The sequence below is a fragment of the Oncorhynchus kisutch genome, linkage group LG5 (genome assembly GCF_002021735.2).
Source record: "Oncorhynchus kisutch isolate 150728-3 linkage group LG5, Okis_V2, whole genome shotgun sequence".
NCBI lineage: Eukaryota > Metazoa > Chordata > Actinopteri > Salmoniformes > Salmonidae > Oncorhynchus > Oncorhynchus kisutch.
The window spans coordinates 30,962,151-30,983,922 of record NC_034178.2 but is presented as its reverse complement, the minus strand read 5'-3'; the positions used below and the strand labels follow the sequence as shown (position 1 = coordinate 30,983,922).

Here is a 21,772-nt window from a genome sequence, read left to right as displayed (position 1 = left end):
TTAATTAACTTAATAACACTTTACAACCGGGGGAGGTTTCACTCTGGTTGGAAACTTGATAAAGTTCCTGTTTAACATATTCCTTGAATTCTATAGCGACTATCATCGGAGGAAATACACACGTTAGTTAATACCGTTTTCAGAGCAGGATTACATTATGCATATTGGGGTAGCAAGATCGTCATCTTGAAAACACCTGCGATATATCAGGTATTGGAGGGAAGTCATTGGTCGTTGAGCGTTCACGACTGGAACAGGTAAGATCGTCTCAAATTGCAATTCACCTTGACATTTGGAGCAGTGTTCTTCAGGCTAACTTTATTATAAGTACGTCAAGTATTAGTGTTATCTGATAACACAAAATAGAAGTGTGTCTCTAGTGACCAGATGTCTATGTGACATAATGCCACAGAGTTGGTAACATGATATTAGTTCCTCCTTTTAAGTTCCTGGCTGCTCACTTCAGTAGAGGTGCGTGGGTAAAATAACTGGGGAAGCCAGGCCAGAAAAAAAGACATACTGTATGTGTTGTGATTATTGCGTTGTTTGCTCTATAACCTGTTAGTTCATATGCCTTGCCACGGTGATACATAGGCCAAAGGCCGAGGCAATAAGAAGACAGTGGCAGAATAAATTCAACCACTCCTTTGTTTCTTCACAAAACCGGACAGCAACCTCTGTCCAGTGAAGTTCACAAGGCATATTGCATTACAGAAATAAAATAAAATTGCATTTGTCACATGCTCCGAATACAACAAGTGTAGACCTTACCGTGAAATGCTTACTTACAAGCCCTTAACCAACCGTGTAGTTCAAGAAGAGTTACCAAATGAACTAAAGTTTAAACATTTTTTTTAAAAGTAACATCATAACATAACAATAACGAGGCTATATACAGGGGGTAGTGAGTCAGTGTGCAGGGTACAGGTTAGAGGTCATTTGTACATGTAGGTAGGGATAAAGTGACTATGCATAGATAATAAACAGCAAGTAGCAGTCCGGTGGCCATTTGATTAATTGTTCAGCAGTCTTATGGCTTGGGGGTAGAAGCTGTTAAGGAGCCTTTTGGTCTAAGACTTGGCGCTCCGGTACCGCTTGCCGTGCGGTAGCAGAGAAAACAGTATATGACTTGGGTGACTGGAGTCTCTGACAATTTTATGGGCTTTCCTCTGACACTGCCTATTATATAGGTTGTGGATTGCAGGAAGCTTGGGCCGTACGCACTACTCTCTGTAGCGCATTACGGTCAGATGCCGAGCAGTTGCCATACCAGGCAGTGATGCAACCGATCAGGATGCTCTCGATGGTGCATCTGTATAACTTTTTGAGGATCTGGGCGTTATGGGTATTCCTTGTATAATGACAAACTGGGGCGTAGGTTTAACTACTTTTAATGAACATATACTTCAGCTAGAAAACTCCTTGTTTAGCCATGCAAGGCATTCTTCAACCACCTGCACCCCACATAGCCTGCTGGGTAACATAGTCTAAATGTTACTAACACATCTTCCTTCCTTTAAAAGGAAACTACTTTTCTATGTAACTACACATCACATTTGTTTACTCAACCTGCATAACACGCAATTTTCAATAACACACATTTCTTTTCTTTTTTTACATTGCTCTCATCACTTAATACGCAATAAACATATTCTGATGTATTATTATTATTTTTTCAACTAAATATAGTCTGTCCAACAATACTCTATTGTGGCTCTATTACTTTTCACATAAACAACACATTCAGTCCAGGTGACCCTTTTTTTTGGATTGTTTAGCAATTCTCAATAGGCCTTTCAGGGGCTCTGACAGTCCTTTTTGGTCGTTCTGCTGAAGTGCTTCCTGAAACAGTTGGACAGCGTTCATTGTCAGTCAGGGTGTTCTGACTGAATTGTCCATTGCTAAAGGCATTTGACGCTTCAGCAGTATCCTCCTGATGATCCTCAGTCCCTTGAGCGAATGGCTGAAGCCTTAGATCCACTCTGTTTCGTCTCAGTTGTGATCCACGCTCCGTTTGGATCTCATAGGATCGCGGTGCAACTTCTCTTTGCACACACCCTTGCTGCATCCAGATCCAGATGTTGTGTCGCTGTTTTTGTTTGTCTTTCTGTTTTTCCTTCGCGAGTTTGTTAGCAAGTCCTCATTGATGAGTAGGTTGGTTCTGATGCGACGTCCCATCAACATTTGTGCAGGTGAAAGTCCGTTCTGCAGCGGTGCGCTGCTGTAGATAATCAGATTTTTTCGGAAATCCTCCTTTCCATCGTGTGCCTTTTTCATCAGACCTTTGAAAATGTTAACTGAACTCTCTGCTAAGCCGTTGGACCTTGGGTAGTTGGGGCTGGAGGTGTTGTGTCGGAATCCCCAGTCGTCAGCGAATGATCGGAATTTGAGATCTTGAGAACTGTGGGCCATTGTCCGAGTACAGTTCAGACGCAGCCCCATGTCTTGCAAAGACTGACTTCAGGTAGGTGATTACAGCTTTGCTGGAGGTAGTTGGCAGTGTTGCTACTTCAGGGTAGTTTGAGTAGTAGTCGGTAACAACAATGTGACTTTTGCCATTGCAGTCAGAAAGGTCAACTCTAACTTTGTAGTCGGGTCTGTTGGGTACTGGATGAAGCATTAGCGGCTCTGCTTGCTGCTTTGGCCTGTAGGTCAAACACAGTTCACATGAATCAGTGGTCTGGTTGATTTCCTGGTTCATTATTGGCCAGTACATTACTTCTGGTGCTCGTCATTTGCATTTTTCCTCACCCATGTGGCCCTTATGTATTTTCGGTAGCATTTCTTCGCGTAGTGTCATAGGAATGACAATCTTGTTGCCTTTGAACACTATGTCATCCACAATGGTGAGCTCTGCTCTGCACATCCAGTAATCCTGTATTCTCCTTGGACAGTTGTTTTTCTGTGCGGGCCATCCTAACAGTGTTGTTTCTTTCAACTCTGTCATTGTTTGGTCAGCTGCGGTCTCTCTTTTGATCTACTCCATTCTCTCAGAAGACACAGGAAGTGATGCTAAGATCATGTCGACGTAGGCCTCAATCTCAGTGTTTTTCTGTGTGTCAAAGCTCTCTTTCTTGTCTATTGCTCGAGAAAGAGTGTCGGCGGCGAACATGAACTTTCCCGGGGTATAGATCATCTCCACATCATACTTTTGCAGTCTGATCAATATTCTCTGGATTCTCATTGGACAATCATTCAGTGGCTAAGACATGATTGACCCCAATGGTTTGTGGTTGGTGTATTGGTGAAACCTTTCACAAGCGTATGTGCTCACCAGATCTTTCTCTATTTGTGCATACCTTATCTATCTGCCTGTCAAGGCCCTGGACGCATAAACGGCGGGTTGCCATGTGTCGTCATGCTGTTGCAGAAGAACTGCTCCCAGGCCAAACTGTGACACGTCTGCAGAAATCCTTGTGCTTTTCTCTGGATCATGGAACCTGAGCACTGGCTCTTCTGTGATTGTCTTCTTTAGGTTTTTGAAGCAGTTTTCCTGTTCATGGGACCATTCCCATAAATGTTTCTGTTCCAGAAGACATCTGAGTGGAGCGGACTGTGCTGACAGTTGAGGTATGAACAAGGTAGGTGATCATGCCCATGAAGTGTCTCACGTCGTCCTTGTTCTTTGGGCGCTCCATGTTGTTGATGGCTGATGTTTTCCTCTGGTCTGGTTTGACTCCATCCTCTGAAAGGACGTCTCCCACGAAGGTAAGTGTTTTCACACCAAACTCGCATTTGTCCTTGTTTAGTTTTAGGTTTACTTTCCGTGTCAGGTCCAGTGCTTGTCTCACACTCACGTCGTGTTCTTCTTTTGTGGACCCCCAGACGATGATGTCATCCATCATGGTCTCCACTCCTGGAATGTGCTCGAAGATCATGTGGATTGTCTTGTGGTAGACCTCTGGTGCTGAGAGAATCCCATATGGTAGACGAAGAAATCTGTACCTGCCCTCAGGTGTGTTGAATGTGCGTAGCCTTGAGCTTGCATCGTCTAGCTTCATTTGCCAGAATCCTGATGAGGCATCAAGCTTACTGAACCACTTTTCTCCAGCAAACTGCAACATTATCTCTTCTCTGGTTGGCAACTTGAAATGCTCTCTCTTGATTGCTTTGTTGAGATCTCGAGTCTAGACATATCCTGAGATCACCGTTCTTTTTCACCACAATAACCAGTGAGCTTACCCAGTCTGTAGGTTCATCCATTTTTGTGATGACGTCCATCTTTTCCATGCGTCCGAGTTCCTCCTTGAGCTTTTTCATCAGTGCAAATGGAACTTTTCTGCATGCATGCACAACTGAAGTAATTTTGTCATCAGTACATATTTTGTGTTCTCCTGGTGAACATCCAAGACCCTCATACCCAGCCAGTAGCGATTCTTGGTCATTTTCAGTCTGTGATGTCACTACATACACAATTTTCTACAAATTGAGCTTTTCACATGCATTGATTCCTAGAATACACTTTTTTCCATTATCAGCAGCTGTGCTCTGAACTGTTTTCCTTTGTGCTGTAAAGTTACTATGCAGCTACCTTTGACTGGTACGTTCTCCCCAGTATAACCAGTAACCTTCATTTTCACCGGGTGTATTTTGCTCACCTTCAGTGTTTTGTAATCATCCAGCGATAACAGGTTTACCTGTGCTCCAGTATAAAGCTTCAATGGTATTATGGTTTAATTCACAGTCAATGGCACAATCCATTCAGCATTTACTGCATTGCATATTTCCACAGAATCAACAAAGAATTCTTCAATCTCCTTGATTGTGTGAACCTTTTTCTTTGTAGCCTCAGCTTTGCAGCATTTTGAGAAATTATTATTTTTCCCACAGTTGTTACATGATTTGCCATATGCAGGGCAGTTTTGGGGCTTGTGGATAAATCCACATTTTCCACATTTATTGTTTTGATTTCTCTCTTTAGCTTGTTTTTGTTTTGTAAGGTGTGTGGTGCTCCTCTCTTTTTATTTCATACACTGACGTCTCTTCCCTGCACAGCTCTTTAGCTTGTGCTCTGGTGGTTTCAGCTGCTCGACACATATTCACTGCTTTATCCAAAGTTAAATCTTGCTCACGTAGGAATCTCTTCTTGAGTCCATTATCAAGTATACCACAGACTATCCTGTCTATCACTAGTGAGTCTTTCAGATTTTCAAATTCACATGTTCAGCTCAGCTAAATACTGGTCAAAACTGACTCCCTGTTTCTGATCATGAGAGAAAAACGTGTATCTCTCAAAGGTGACGTTCTGGCTTGGTACAAAGTACTCCTCAAATTTTGCCATTATCACAGTCAATGTCAAGTTTGCCTCGTCTTGCTGAAAACGATTGTAAATGTCCAATGCATCCTCTCCAATAACATGCAGAAAAATGGAAGCTTTCAATTTGCCATCATCTCCCCCTGCGCCACTTGCTGCTAGGTAGATATTGAATCTCTGCTTGAAACGTTTCCAATTGTCAGCTAGATTGCCTGTTAACTGTATAGGAGTAGGAGGACTAAGCCTATCCATGATGGAGAACAGGAACAGTGTCAATTTCCCTTACTTCAGTATGTTGCTCATCAACTTGCTCGTCAACAGATTCCAATGCAGCCTCGCTCTCGCTGCTGTCACTCTCGCTGCTGCGGCTCGTTGCCCTCGATCTTGCAAGCTGGCATCTTCGACTACTCACGTCACTTGACTTGTGGTAGAATGTTCAATTTTCATCGCGGAAATTTGCAGAGTTACTCCTTTATTTTCTCTGTCTCGTCATAGCGACTATCAATCTGACACCATGTTATGTTTGTTCCTTGTATAATGACAAACCGGGGCGTAGGTTTAACTGCTTTTAATTAACATATACTTCAGCTAGAAAACTCCTTGTTTAGCCATGCAAGGCATTCTTCTCCCACCTGCCCCCAGCATAGCCAGCTGGGAACATCATCTAAATGTTATTAACACATAACACACTGGGGACCCATGCCAAATCTTTTCAGTCTCCTGAGGGGGGAAAAGTTTTATCATGCCCTCTTCACGACTGTCTTGGTGTGTTTGGACCATGATAGATCGTTGGTGATGTGGACACCAAGGAATTTGAAACTCTCGACCCGCTCCACTACAGCCCATCAATGTTAATGGGGGCCTATTCGGCCCACCTTTTCCTGTAGTCCACGATCAGCTCCTTTGTCCTGCTCACATTGAGGGGGAGGTTGTTGTCCTGGCACCACACTGCCAGTTCTCTGACCTCCTCCCTATTGGCTGTCTCATCGTTGTCGGTGATCAGGCCTACCACTGTTGTGTCATCAGCAAACTTAATGATTGTGTTGGAGTCGTATTTGGCCACGCAGTCGTGGGTGAACAGGGAGTACAGCAGGGGACTAAGTACACACCCCTGAAGGGCCCCAATGTTGAGGATCAGGCGTGGCAGGCGTTGTGTTGCCTACCCTTACCACCTGGAGGCAGCCCGTCACGAAGTCCAGGATCCAGTTGCAGAGGGAGGTGTTTAGTCCCAGGGTCCTTAGCTTAGTGATGAGCTTCGTGGGCAACATGGTTTTGAACACTGAGCTGTAGTCAATGAACAGCATACTCACATATGTGTTCCTTTTGTCCAGGTGGGAAAGGGCAGTGTAGAGTGCGATTGAGATTGCGTCATCTGTGGATCTGTTGGGGCGGTATGCGAATTGGCGTGGGTCTAGGTTATATGGGAGGATGCTGTTGATGTGAGCCATGACCAGCCTTTCGAAGCACTTCATGGCTACCCACATGAGTGCTACGGGGCGGTAATCATTTAGGCAGGTTACCTTCACTTCCTTGGGCACAGGGACTATGGTGGTCTGCTTGAAACATGTAGGTATTACAGACTCGGTCAGGGAAAGGTTGAAAATGTCAGTGAAGACACTTGCCAGTTGTGAGAGTAACTTATGTACAGTACCTTATGATGAGCTATAGACCACACTATCAACCAAGAGAGTTCTCATCTATATTATTCGTAGCTGTCTATTTACCACCACAGACTGACACTGGCACTAAGACCGCTCTCAACCAACTCTATAAGGCCATAAGCAAACAACAAAATGCTCACCCAGAAGTGGCGCTCCTAGTGGCCGGGTACTTTAATGCAGGCAAACTTAAATCAGGTTTACCAAATTTTTACCAGCATGTCACGTGTAACCAGAGGAAAAAAAACTCTCAAACAACTTTACTCCACACACAGAGATGCATACAAAGCTCTCCCCCGTCCGACCATAATTCTATCCTCCTGATTCCTGCTTACAAGCAAAAACTAAAGCAGGAAGTACCAGTGACTCGCTCAATACGGAATTGGTCAGATGGTACAGATGCTACACTACAGGACTGTTTTGCTAGCACAGACTGGAATATGTTCCGGGATTCATCCAATGACATTGAGGAGTATATTACCTCAGTCACCGGCTTCATCAATAAGCGCATCGACATCGTCGTGCCCACAGTGACCGTATGTATATATCCCAACCAGAAGCCATGGATTAAAGGCAACATCTGCACCGAGCTAAAGGCTAGAGCTGCCGCTTTCAAGGAGCGGGACACTAATCCGGACACAAGAAAGGAGAGGGACAAGAAATCCTGCTACTCCCTTAGATGAACCATCAAACAAGCAACGCGTCAATACGGTACTAAGTTTAAATCCTACTACACCGGCCCTGACGCTCGTCAACTATTACGGACTACAAAGGGAAACCCAGCCGCGAGCTGCCCAGTGATGCAAACCTACCAGACGAGCTAAATGCCTTTTACACTCGCTTCGAGGAAAGCAGCACTGAAGCATGCATGAGAGCACCAGCTGTTCCGAACGACTGTGTGATCACGCTCTTTGTAGCCGATGTGAGCAAAACTTTTAACAGGTCAACATTCACAAAGCCGCGGGGCCAGATGGATTATCACAACGTGTACTCAAAGCATGAGCGGACCAACTTGCAAGTGTCTTCACTGACATTTTCGACCTCTCCCTGACTGAGTCTATAATATCTACATGTTTCAAGCAGACCACCGTAGTCCCTGTGTCCAAGAAAGCGAAAGTAACCTGCCTAAATGATTACCGCCCTGTAAGCACTCACGTCGGTAGCCATGAAGTGTTTTGAAAGGCTGGTCATGGCTCACATCAACACTATCATCCCGGATTTGCATACCGCCCCAACAGATCCACAGATGACGCAATCTCAATCACACTCAGTACATCACTGGGGCCAAGCTTCCTGCCAACCAGGACCTATATACTAGGCGGTGTCAGAGGAAGGCTCAAAAAATTGTCAAGGACTCCGTCACCCAAGTCATAGACTGTTCTCTCTGCTACTGCACGTCAAGCGGTACCAGAGTGCAAAGTCTAGGACCAAAAGGCTCCTTAACAGCATCTACCCCCAAGCCATAAGACTGCTGAACAATTAATCAAATGGCCACCCGGACTATTTACATCTGTCTGCTTTCCACTAGACACTGAGAGATGAATTCCCCTTTCAGCAGAACAATAACCTAAAACACAAGGCTAAATCTAAACCGGAGTTGCTTACCAAGAACACAGTGAATGTTCCTAAGTGGCTGAGTTACAGTTTTGACTTAAACATACTTGAAAATCTGTAGCAAGATCTGAATGGTTGTCTAGCAATGATCAACAACCAATTTGACATAGTTGAAGAATTTTGAAAAGAATAATGTGCAAATGTTTCACAATCCAGGTGTGGAAAGCTCTTAGACTTACCCAGAATGACTGACAGCTGTAATCGCTGCCAAATACTTATGTAAATGAGATATTTCTGTATTTAAGGTTCAATCAATTTGAAGCATTTTCTAAAAACATGTTTTCTCTTTGTCATTGGGGTGTATTGTGTGTAGATGGGTCAGAAAAAAATTATATTTAATCCATTTTGAATTCAGGCTTTAACACAACAAAATGTGGACTAAATCAAGGGGTATGAATGCTTTCTGAAGCCACTGTATATTTGTTGTAGAGCACCTGAAGGCACATCAAGGCCTAGCCACTGTTGCAAATAGAAGGCATTTTCATACATTCATGCTTCTGATATTGTCTCAACACTTTCATGTCAATAATTGTTTCATGGTATGTGATCAGTGCACTGCATGCCTTCAACTGCCATCCTTTACAGTACAATGTTGATTAACTTCCTGAATTTGTCATTCCTTTCTAGGATACTGTCTTTTTAGTGCATGTTAACACCTGTACTGTGAAGCTATTCACACTTTTCAAAACCGGTCTTTTATTCCCACCCCAAGCACCTCTTAAAGTGATTCAACAGTCAAACAATATAATATACGGAGTGGCTGCGGTTCCGGATTTTCTGGCTAATGATACAGAGATTTTTTTTTTTTTTTTAACCCCTTTTCCTCCCCAATTCTCAATGTTGTCTCATCCCTGCAATTCCCCAATGGGCTCGGGAGAGGCGAAGGTGGAGTCATGCGTCCACCAAAACATGACCCGCCTACTTGCGCTTCTTAACACCCGCCAGCTTAACCCGGAAGCCAGCCGCATCAATGTGTCGGAGGAAACACCATTTAACTGGTGACCGTAGTCAGCCTGCAGGCACTTGGCCCGCCACAAGGAGTCACTAGAGCGCGAGGAGCCAAACCCTCTCATAATCCGGACGACGATGGGCCAATTGTGTACCGTCCTATGGGACTCCCTGCGACGGCCGGTTGTGGCACAGCTCGGGAATGAATCCTGGTCTATAGTAACGTCTCTAGCACTGCAGTGCCGACAGCGTAATTGCTTTTTGGTACACCAGAATTACATTGCGTTGCAGAGGCAGTTGCAGTGCGTTCTGATTTATCGAACGTATGCGTCAAACTGTATGCGTAAACAGCTTGACGGAAATGGTAACAGAAGGTGAATGTTCAACTTTTGTTGCACACCTATCCAGATGATGCTGTGTACTATTTCCCCCTAGGACGTTGCCGGTGTGATCGAAGCGTTAGACCGCTGTGCCACTGCCACTCGGGAGGCCTTAGCTGCTGCCCACTTCGCTGCCTACATAGCTTCTGCTGATTGCTCCACTGCTGCTTCCCCCTCCTTGACATGGAAGGGAAACTTAATGTTGTACAATAAAGACCTATAAGTGGGAGAAGGAGAAAAGGAAGGACCGGGGGGAGGGAGGTGGGAGAAGGGGAAGGGAAGGGGGAAGAATGGGAACTATGCATTCCATGTCTCTAGCGAGCACGCTTTTATGTTATTTTTTTCAGAAAGGTTGACAGGCTTCATGCAGCTATCATGTGGCACACAAATGACATGTTCCTCCAAACTTTGTCTGTTGTAAAAGATGCAAACATAAGCATGACACAAGCATTTCATCTTCTTCTTATATGCTGAATTACATGCAGCTTTTTAGGCAAGCATATTAAACACAAGCGAAACACTGACGGGCAGTCAAAATAGCCATTTGTTATTTTCTCATCATTGCGAAGATTGGCAACTCTCACTACTACATTATATGGCAGCATAACTATATGACGAGTATCATCACAAACAGTAGGCAGTCTAAAGCAGTATTTGACAAATAATTGTGTGCCGGGTGACGCAAAACGAACTCAACCATTGTCAGACTGGTTACCGTTAGGATACATGCTCAGTTGCCAACCTTCGGTCTGGATACATGCTTATGCTCCACTGCCAACCTTCAGCTGAGCAGTTAGTAGGACCTGTGTGGTTAAAACACAGATATTTTTTTTGCCCCAATCCAAAACTTACATGTAGCTATCTAGGCAGCATATCGTCATTTCCATGTAAAAGGACTCATGAGCACCAACATGTGAAGATCATTTTTTATAAATTAAAACATATTTACATTTTTCAACCATTTTCCATCCTAAAAATTAGGAATAAGCAAAGGCTGTGGTTTCTGGTCAAACCGATAGAAAAGGGGTCTGAGAAAACATCTACCAGAAAGCGTCTTAAAAGGGATTGGAAATACAGCTAAACACAATGTTGAAGTAAAGACCCCTGCCAGCTACATAAGATAAACACTTGTATTTAGTTTTGGGGGAAAAGATTCTGCCTTCTGTAAGTTTAAGAAACATTGCCTTAAAAGTCTGATACCAAAAACCCACATTTTTCAAATATGTTTTCATTTCTCTCGCTCATGAGGGAGGTTCGTGAAAGTTCACAGAAGTAACCAGTAAAGGTAGACCAATTAGTTCATTTTTTAAACTTATTTCAAATTTGTTTATGAATTATTAAATGATTCAAAGTCTAAATTCCATTCCTAAAAAAAATCTGTAATGGAATTTATGCAATTTAGTTGGCTACAGTTGGGTTCTCAAGTTTGGACAGCACATCACTGTACAGTAGAGTTCAGTACAGTCAAGAAAAGTAGAGTATATTCTACTTTAGTACTATACTGAACTCTAGTTTTCTGAGCTGTACTGTACTCTACTGAGCTCTACTGTGCTGTATTTTGACATCCAAGCTTGTGAAACATAGTCTATGATTGGTTCAGATATGGTCCAGTCCACACCAACCAAATTTGGTCTTGTTTTGGGGCCAGAACTCATTCAAATAATAGCTAATGTGTAGAATAATACCCAAATATGCAAAGAGGATATTGCATGTGTATACGTTTTTGTGTACCTATTTAGGATACACCACCATATTCATAATTATGCATTTCTGTGTGGTACAGATCAGGGACCCATGATGAAATTCCTTTACCGCAATTCCGTTACCTATTGTAAATTCACTTCACTTACTGTAGCTGAACAACCAAACAAGATTTTTTTTTAAGTCAATGTGTCATGTCATAGCTGACACACCATTCTTTCTGCGGACATTTTTAAAAATCTTAATTAAAAGGTGTACACATACTGTAAACTAAGGGAGATTTTACAGAAATTCTGTTATCAATCTGCACAGTTCTTCCAGGAAACGTTTTTTTGTCAAATGTTCACTGTAAATTGTTAAAAGTAGTCATTGTGCACAGAGTTGTATGGTTTGTTAAACTTTGAAATCAATGGGTTTTTTTGGCATACATTTGAACTGAAAAATCTTGAGTCTCAGCGCAATTCCGTTATGGAATTGCCCGTATCAAACACATGCAAGACACAGACATGCAGTCTAATTAGCTAAGTCTAATTAGCTAAGTCTAATGTAATGTTCTTTTTTCATCATCATTGCAAGCATTGGCTAAGCAGTAGTCATACCGGCAGTCAAATTAGTATTCTTTTTTCAGGAACTCTGGCTAGTGGCTAAGATATGGCAGCAACTATAAAGACGCGGGATTTTTTGTTGCTCCAATTAAATATGTAGATCCTGCTTGTGCAACTGCAATATCCGTTACAATAGACTGCGAAGGTGGTGTAGCCTTCATAATATATATATATTTTTGGGAATGTTGGTTAAAATCGCTGCAGGGTTTTTATTTCAGTTGTTCGAAGAAATGAGGCAGATACATAGGTTACATGATCATGGTTCAGAAGAGGGTGAGTAAAAGAGAGAAACTTGAAGGGAGGGGGAGTGTGAGACTAATAACATGTGCACAGAACGTGATCAAGATCCTTAGCTTTGAGAAAGAGGTTTCCGGTGGTGAGGGCAGAGGCAAAAACTCTGTATTTGCCACATTAACAATGATTCATAACATGAGATGGAGGTATATCACTATTAAATGAGTGTCATTTTGAAGCTGTCATAATGGAATGTCCTTATAATATATGCAATTTAGCAGACGCTTTTCTCGGTGACTTAGTCGTGCGTGCAAACATGTATGTACGTACGGGTGCTCCCGGGAATTGAACCCACTGCCAAGCTTTGTATGCGCCATGCTCTACCAACAGAGCTACGTTGTGAAGTGTTCTTCCTGAAAATTACACTGTGACACGTTCTAGCTGCCTGTAAACTGGAGAGAAACAAGTGGAAGTGCCCGAAGTTAACAATGCTCTGTTTGTTATGCTGTAGTAATACAACCTGATTACGCAACCTAGGGGTGTAATGTTGGTTTAGCATGATTTAGGAGGACTAGACCATCAAATAAACATACAGGACTTTGACTGGGTAATATATTATCGCTGGAAATACCAACATTCACAGAGTGAAGTATTTAACCTCCAACAATACATTTTAAACAGCAGGGCTAGCCTTTATTCAAACTTTCTAGTCTCGAGGAAGATTTCCTAGAACTTGACTGCAATAGTCTCTAGACCTACACCTACATTTTGTCCAGGTGCTTTTTGGTCAATGAATGGCTCATTCACATAATCATTCAGCTCTCGTTGGTTGGCACTATTCCAGCAGCTCTTTATTATGTAAAATGTGTTTGTGAAGAACGAAAACACGGGTTAATGTAAACCTCCTTGAACTGCTTTGGCTCTGGCCCCGTTCCCAGCCACATTGTGTCTACCCCAGGAAGTTGTTCATTGTCATCTGATTTCAGCTAGTCTAGCCCTTTGCCGGTTTTATTGTACTGCTATGCCCCTGCTCCTGACTAAATGCGCAAACCACCCCCCTTTCTCCCACACTGCAGGTTAGGACAAGTCTCCTCTCCCCAGTCTACAGTGTCGGGTGGTGGGACTCGGTGGGGGGGATGTGTACCAGTGGTGTTCCAGCCAGCTCCAGCCATGGGGTCAGCCGGTCGGGCTCCTCGTATGCCCTGTGTGCCCTTGGGGTGGGACTCATAGCCCTGGGCATCGTCATGATTGTGTGGTCAATGGTTCCCGGGGATGCTACCCAGACAACCAAGACTCCAGGCAACTCCAGTATAACAGTGCCAGCAGACCATGGTGAGGATGGGGATGGCGAGGAAGACAAGGAAGCAACGAAGACCTTATCAATAGCCTATGTGCTGGTGGGGGCAGGGGTGGCCATGCTGCTGCTGTCTATCTGCCTGGGGGTGAGGAACAAGCGGAGGAAGCACCAGAGAAGACAGGAGACACGGGCCGTAGGAGTCCGCTTCGTGGACCATGTGGCTGGGGAGGCAGGAGAGAAGTGAGTGCTTCAATCGATTTAGATAATCACTGTCTAACAGTGATTGATTTGAATCATCCAAGAAGGGATTCAGAGGCTTTGTTTTCACTATAAACTCATATATGACTTACATACAGACAGTGAGCTCCAAAAGTATTGGGAATTGTAGTAAAAAGTTAAGTATTTGGTCTCATATTTCATAGCACACAATGTATACATTAAGCTTGTGACTACAAACTTGTTGGATGCATTTACTTTTTGTTTTTGTTGTATTTGAGATTATTCTGTGCCGAAATGAATGGTAAATAATGTATTGTGTAATGTTGCAGTCACCTTTTATTGTAAATAAGAATAGAATGTGTTTCTAAACACTTCCAACATGACAATACATTACTTGATGTAATCATTGTGTGCTAGGAATATGGGACCAAATACTAAACTTTTGACTTCTTTAAAACACATGGGGGGGACTATGTACAAAGAGTGCTGTAATATTGAAACGGTTCACCCGATATAGATGAAAATACCCTCAAATTAAATCTGGCAGTCTGCACTTTAACCTCAGGCATTGTATCATTTCAAATCCAACATGTTGGAGTACAGAGCCAAAACAACAAAAATTTACTGTCCCAATACTTTTGGAGCTCACTGTAGTTCCCAGGGTGATGCCTGGAAATGAATATGTTCCTGATAATGTTCCTGTATGTTCCAAATTGTCCCTTTTGATTGACACAGTTCCATTAAAGCACCAGTTATCTAGTCTCTCCTACTCCAAGCTAGTTAAAGGAGCTACATGCAACATTTCCACCTGCAAAACTAGCACCAAATGTCATTACATACCAGTAGTAATTAAGGAATACATATCCATGAGAGAAACAAACAAATATTGACCTCTGAGATGCTGCAAAGCTTTTTGCCACAACGGGACAGTTTGACTAGTTGTTGTTGTGTATGTACAACTTCCTGCATTACAATTGTCTCTCGTTCATGAGGTTAACAACAATAGAAAAAACATGGCAATACAAAACTTCTTATTGTCCTTGCTGTTTTGTAGATTATGATCATGTAAGAAGCAGTACTTAGCTATTTTAGGCATTTCTAGTATCCTTAAAAAAACATGAAATGTAAACGATGGCACAAATGTGACATGTTACTTATTTAAAACCGGTGTCCCTGTATATTGTTTTGCAGTTTAGATGAGCCAGTCCCAGTCTACAACGTGCCCAGCTATGAGGAGGCGGTCACCAGTGGCCAGTTCCCCATCCGCCAGAGCAACTTACGCCAGAGCAACTCCCAGCTGCCTTCCTACGAGGACCTCATCTGTGCTGTGGAAAACGAGGGGGAGGGACCAAGTGCTGCCCCAGTTAAGGAGGCTCATCCTAGCAGTCCCACTCCTGAGCCCCAGCCCGCCGCTGCAGCCAACCCCCACAGCAGTAGCCGGGCCAGCCGGATACTACGGCCCAACAGGGTACGCAGAATCAAGTCTGAGAAACTCCATCTGAAGGACTTTCGTTTTAACATTCGCAACCCTACTGATGCGAAGGTGACCATTGAACCAATCACTCCACCACCACAGTACGACGGCAAGATACCTGAGTTCTGACAGCGCCCCCTATAGCCTGGGAGTACTAAAAGCATTGTTTCAATGTTGAGTAAGACAACACTATAGCTGGATCAGATGTCTAATAATAATAATGAGGCCTAGCTGTGAGTGTTCCTCCTTCACCCTGAGGCAGACCCAGACATTGTTGCTTTGAATCAAGTTGTTTCTCAGCTCCATTTTGACTCGTTTATAGACTTATTTATTCAGGGGCTTATTTTCCTCTCTGTTTAGAACACGGTGGCTGTGTTTTTAACTATCGCACAACAGAAGGCTTGACGGGGTGCTACGCCACTGCTTATAACTATAAGTTAACTATCGAAGATGTGCCAACTTAAATTATCCAGCTCAGGGAGCCAGCTATGCATTTTGTTTGCTAACTTGCTAAGTGGCTAGCTTTCAAGTTCAAGCTTCTTGGTTATAGCAGACAAAATGGATCCCTCTTGATCCCCTCCTGGATCAAGATCCCTGCTACCTAAATTTGTTTTGTGCGTCAAAATTATATGATTTCAAATGACTTTTTTACGTTGGGAAAGAACTAGCACCCCTTGTGTGCACTGCCGGGAATACTGTATATCACGGTATGGTACAGGAATGGTGTGAAGGTAGGCACCTGGATACCGCACAACCCTGCTCTACAGGACACACTGCACCAAATACCCTAGTTTCAGACTCCTAATGATCCTTACACCTCTGAAGCCACTTCCATACCCATCAAAATAACTTATCTCTGAACTCTCAATAGCTGTTTTACCACCAAGTTTTAGATAAGGGGAATAATGGGGTGTTAACACTAGAGATCCTGACCGCCAGTGTGACCCCCCCCCCCCCCCCCCCCCTTTTCTCTGCATAAGCGAGCTTGGCCCTTCTTCTTCGGTCTGCTGATGCAATCAGGTCCTCAAACACAGGGGAGCGCCAGGGTGGGGAGGTTATTAAAAAGGCATCGGGGTCCTCTGGGTCTGTCGCCACATCAGACATGATGTCTTCAGTTGACCCCACAAATCAATTGCTTTTGACCGACTGTCTTGAACACTTGAATCTCAAAGCTTAAAAAAATAAAAGTGCAAGTCTCAACTTTTAAAAACTCAGTACTGTATTTAAAATGTATGGATTGGTTCACATTTATAAACTAACCCGTCTCTGGCGACGCAGTCTTCTCTTTCTCTTCTCACATTTTTTTTGGGGGGGTCAAATTCCAAGTCATAAGTGATCACATTTGTCTTCACTTTTCTTGCGGCTTATACTACATTTGTTCTCCTCACCAGCATTAATGTGTAGATCCCTTACTGTCCGCTATTAAAACAGAAAAGAGCATCATTAGTAAATTAACATGATTCAAATATTCAATGTTAGCTACCACCAGTGTGCAAGTTGCAAAAGTAAACATTGAACTTACGGATAGCCTTACGGTCATCCTTTCAGGTGCAGTCGCTGCAGAAGTGCTTAGATGTAGCTGCTGCTGTTGTTGTTGTTGGAATAGCTAGTTGAGCTACTTGTGTCATCAGTCTATCGTCCATATCAGCCACCATGTTGTAGACCGGCATCTGATTCAGCCTGGTTATGACATGAGTTGTTGGAAATCCATATGCCCTCATTTGGTGATGGATCATTCCCTTGCACAAAGAGACTTCCGGCAGGTCCCAAAAACGAATTGTATCAATAACATTTTTTTTTAAATCAATAGCCGCTTGTCTCCTTTGCTGTATTTTACTAGGCTTGGTTAGCTAGCTAACGTTCAATAGCTAGCTACCAAGCTATCCGTTCTTCCGCCAACGTTGGAAAGCTAACGTTAGCCAACTGCTTTGGAAGATTTGTAGCTAGCTAGTTAATTTTACTTGCCAGCAAACAGTAGCTTGTTTTAGTCAACAAAAATCCATGTAACATGATCATGTTAATGTTAGTTATTGACTACATTGCTACTGTAGCTATCTCTGCCAATGTTATAGCTGCTACAGTGCCAGCTAGCAGAGATAGCTATGCTAGCTAGATTTATTTCAAATATAATATGTTATTTGTCACATGCGCCGAATACAACACCAAACCGTGAAATGCTTACTTACAAGCCCTTAACCAACAATGCAGTTCAAGAAATAGAGTTAAGAAAATATTTCCTTAATCAACTAAAGTAAAAAATAAAATATAAAGTAACACAATAATAAACAGCGAGTTGTAGTGGTGTAAAAACAAAGGGGGAGGTGTCAATGTAAATAGTCTGGGTGGCCATTTCATTAATTGATCAGCAGTCTAACGGCTTGGGGGTAGAAGCTGTTAGCGAGCCTTTTGGACCTAAACTTGGCGCTCCGGTACCGCTTGCTGTGCGGTAGCAGAGAAAACAGTCTATGACTTGGGTGACTGGAGTCTTTGACAATTTTTTGGGCCTTCCTCTGACACCACCTAGTATATAGGTCCTGGATCACAGGAAGCTTAGCCACAGTGATGTACTGGACCGTACGCACTACCCTCTGTAGTGCCTTACGGTCGGATGCAGAGCAGTTGCCATACCAGGCGATGATGCAACCGGTCAGGATGCTCTCGATGTTGCAGCTGTAGAACTTTTTGAGGATCTGGGGACCCATGCCAAATCTTTTCAGTCTCCTGAGGGGGAAACGGTGTTGTCGTGCCCTCTTCACAACTGTCTCTGTGTGTTTGGACTATGATAGTTTGTTGGTGATGTGGACACCAAGGAACTTGAGACTCTCAACCCGCTCCATTACAGCCCCGTCAATGTTTCTTGACAGTCTCATTTGGAATGTTGTGGCTGTGGGCTATAGAGTACTCGCAGTACCATTTATAAATGTTATGCCTAACCATTTACATGGCATCGTGCGACGAGTACAAATTCCCGGCAGTTGTTCATTGTTAGTTGCATGAATATATTTTTTCTAATGACCGCCAGTAGAAAAACACCCCCCATTGAATTGTTGTGCCTTGAAGAGGTTGAGATGGCTGCGTTTTCAAATCACATTTATTTGATTGGTCATTTTCAACCGTCACACCCTCACTTCTGGTTTTGTTCGTTTAATTGAATTATTTACCTTTCAATCACTATGCCCATGCATTTTATTGGCTGATGAGTTTGAGCCAATGTTTTATGAAATTACAGTTCCGGTCCCATCAAAACTGAAACTCTGATACATGGTTGCTCCAGCATAGACTTTTTTTTCCTGGTTCATATAGAAATAGACCAGACCCAGCTGCTATCACATTAGTGTCTATGAGATAGCCACCCCTTAGGTAGACTTGAACTGTGGCTAATAAATTAATAAAAAATCCTACAATGTGATTTTCTGGATTTTTTTTCTCATTTTGTCTGTCATAGTTGAAGTGTACCTATGATGAAAATTACAGGCCTCTCTCATATTTTTAAGTGGGAGAACTTGCCCCACTGTATATCATCCAACGAAGTGCTTACTTGCAGGTTCCTTCTCGACAATGCAACAACAATAAGAAATAATAAAAGATAAGAATACGAACATAAAGTAAATGGCGTAGAATATAATACAAATTTAGCATAAACAGGGGCGCAACTTCATTTCTTTTATCCAGCCGTATAAACACTCCAAACAGTCTACCCGACCACCCGGAGGCGTCCGCATGGTCCTAAAGCACAGCGTTGCCTCATTTTGTATCACATTCCAATGATAAAACTGGGGGGGAAATGCAATTTTGGAATGTCCCCAGTACTCCCCTGAGCATAAGTATAATACAGTTCAGAAACTGTCTCTGAGGCTGTTGGTATCCGTCCTCATGCTCCGATACCATCTGCCGACGGTAAGGGAGATAAACGCTCATGGCTGGGGTGTGTGGGGTCCTAGATGATGCTGCGTGCCTTCCTTAGGCACCGCTTCAAGTAGATGTCCTGTATGGGTGGGAGCACAGTCCCAGTGATGTGCTGGGCCATCTTCACCGGCTGGAGGGCCTTGCTCTTGTGGACGGAGCAATTCCCATACCAGGTCGTGATGAAACCAGTCAGGACGCTCTCGATGGTGCAACGGTAGTATTTGGAAAGCAGATTACTCCATCATACTCCGGACGGACAACCATGTACTGCAACGTCAGACTGAAGTTAACAAAATGCAAGGCAGTATGTGGACACAGGCGAAGACCAAGGCAGAGAGGAAAATAATAAAGACTGAAACTGGGGCCAGAGCTATTTAAATTGACACATTTCATCCCCATAGACATGGCTGTAGTGGACCATATGCTAAATATTTTACTGGGGACAGCAGAACACGTTTTTACCGTCTAAGAATATTGGTGTGCTGAATAATGTAATACTAAGAAATATACAGCTTAAAGTTGATGCCCCGAAAGCACCTGCAGACATGGGCCAACTACGGAAATCTCTAATCTCCTCTGGGTTTTCTCATTTCAATGCACAAGAATTGAAAAAATTGGACATGCGTTTACTCCCTATTCACTCTGAAGGGACTTGAACGGCAGCAGGTCGCCTAGCAGTGTCTTTCAAGTCCCTTCAGGCTGAACTGAAAAGGTGGCTGGTTTGAATCCCCGAGCCGGCAAGCTGAAAAATGTGTCTGTGCCCTTGAGCAAGGCACTTAACCCGAATTGCTCCAGGGTCGCCGTCAATAATGGCTGATCCCTGCTGTTTGTCATAACAAGTGAAGATGGTAATGATATGTTTGTCTTCACATTCATGTATCCAAACAAGGGTCTATCTCACCATTGTACAGCTGACAGAACGACATTAAAAGGTAGACATGCTGGGGAGAGGTCATAAGCACTGATCAAAGTAGAAGTTTTTCCGCTCATCGCGTACTTACTTGCAAAGTGATTCTTCGCTGACAGATGGGCCTACCATGCTTTCAACCAGATGTAGAGCTAACACCGGGCTTAGTAACAGTTGTTCTCTTGTCGTGTGTGCTTGTTAGTCCAGCATATGAAATCACACATTTCTCATGTCATGGCTCGTGTAAATTGGTTCGAGAAACATCTGAATCAATATAATTTCAAGCCCTGTGTTGAGGTTCGGGACAAGGCATCGGAATCTGTATCAGAGGCATAGTTTATGCCAGTTCAGAGAATTATGAAGAGTTGTGCATATCGCCAGTATAAAGTACAGTTTGCCAGGACTACAGAGACAGTGGCTGTGGTAGTACCAGTTTCAAGCAGGGCTGCTTTTGAGGCATTACATATTTTTTTGTTTAGCCTTTAACTAGGCAAGTCAGTTATTAAGAACAAATTCTTATTTGGCTACTTGGAAGTGAAACTATAAGACATCAAGGGACCTACCAGTGGGAGTTTTGAGAGCAGAGCTACTGTTTATTTATTCATTTGTAGCGGTATTTAAAAATACAAATATATATTATTCATTGTTTGTGTTTATTTCAGAAAGTGTATCATACGTTGTATCTGTTTTGTATATGGAACTTTGCATTGTACTGTGAAACTGATTGTGTTAAAATCCCATTTGTCAACCAGCCTTTTTAGCTTGGCCTTTAATCAGTTACACTTTTGTTTTATGTTCTTTGATAACATATGATCTCTTATATTGCCGTGCTTGTTTCTTCATTTGATTGTTTAAAGTGTTTTACTATTTTAAATGCACTTCAAATAAAGTTTGAATTGAAGTTTGATTTGATATTGGATCATTTAATTGACGATTCTATGAATATAGACACCATTAACTTTATAGTCTATCGTTCTTATTAAGATGTTTTTAAAATGTAGGAACTAGGTTATAGGCCACCTAAATAAATGTTTGGAGTAGATTGCCTACTGAGCTGAACTGGGGTGTGAAATGAGTACAATAGACAAGGTGTTAGAGGCTATTAGCATGTGTAAAGATCCATGCATGACCTTCCAGAGCCAAACTAATCAGCACTGGCCAAGTTCTGTTTTTTATTCTGACTTCTCAATACTGAGCTTCTACTTCTTATCATTAAAGATATTCTGACTTACACGTACACACTCAGAAGCAGGCCATTTTACCTAGTGACATTCTTATCTCGTGCACAAATACCTTTCATATCCAGAAAATAGCCTTACCATTTCACGTGTTCCATATGAAAGGTTATCGCAACAGTGCCTTTGTATTGTATCAGCAGATTAGGAAACAATCATTGTCATCAGTATATTGTCTCACGCTGTGATTGGTCGTGGACCACTGAACATATGGCCTGTGAAAACGATTGTTTTATGTGAGTTCTATACAAAGACATTGTTTAGAATGTGTTTTGTAGATCTACTACTGTCTGTAGAGGACATGCTGAAGCACGGAATCACTAGAATAGCTTTATGTTGA

The 21,772-nt window shown here is 42.8% G+C and overlaps 1 protein-coding gene across 1 annotated transcript; it reads left to right on the top strand.

Annotated features, from left to right (window-relative positions):
• Positions 1-34: 34 nt before the first annotated feature.
• tmem51b (transmembrane protein 51b) lies at positions 35-21,104 on the top strand. Its single transcript, XM_020482128.2, has 3 exons — positions 35-257; positions 13,471-13,931; positions 15,102-21,104. Exons 2-3 carry the CDS (start codon positions 13,531-13,533, stop codon positions 15,511-15,513), a joined length of 813 nt encoding a protein of 270 aa, XP_020337717.1. The 5' UTR covers positions 35-257; positions 13,471-13,530; the 3' UTR covers positions 15,514-21,104.
• Positions 21,105-21,772: the final 668 nt, after the last annotated feature.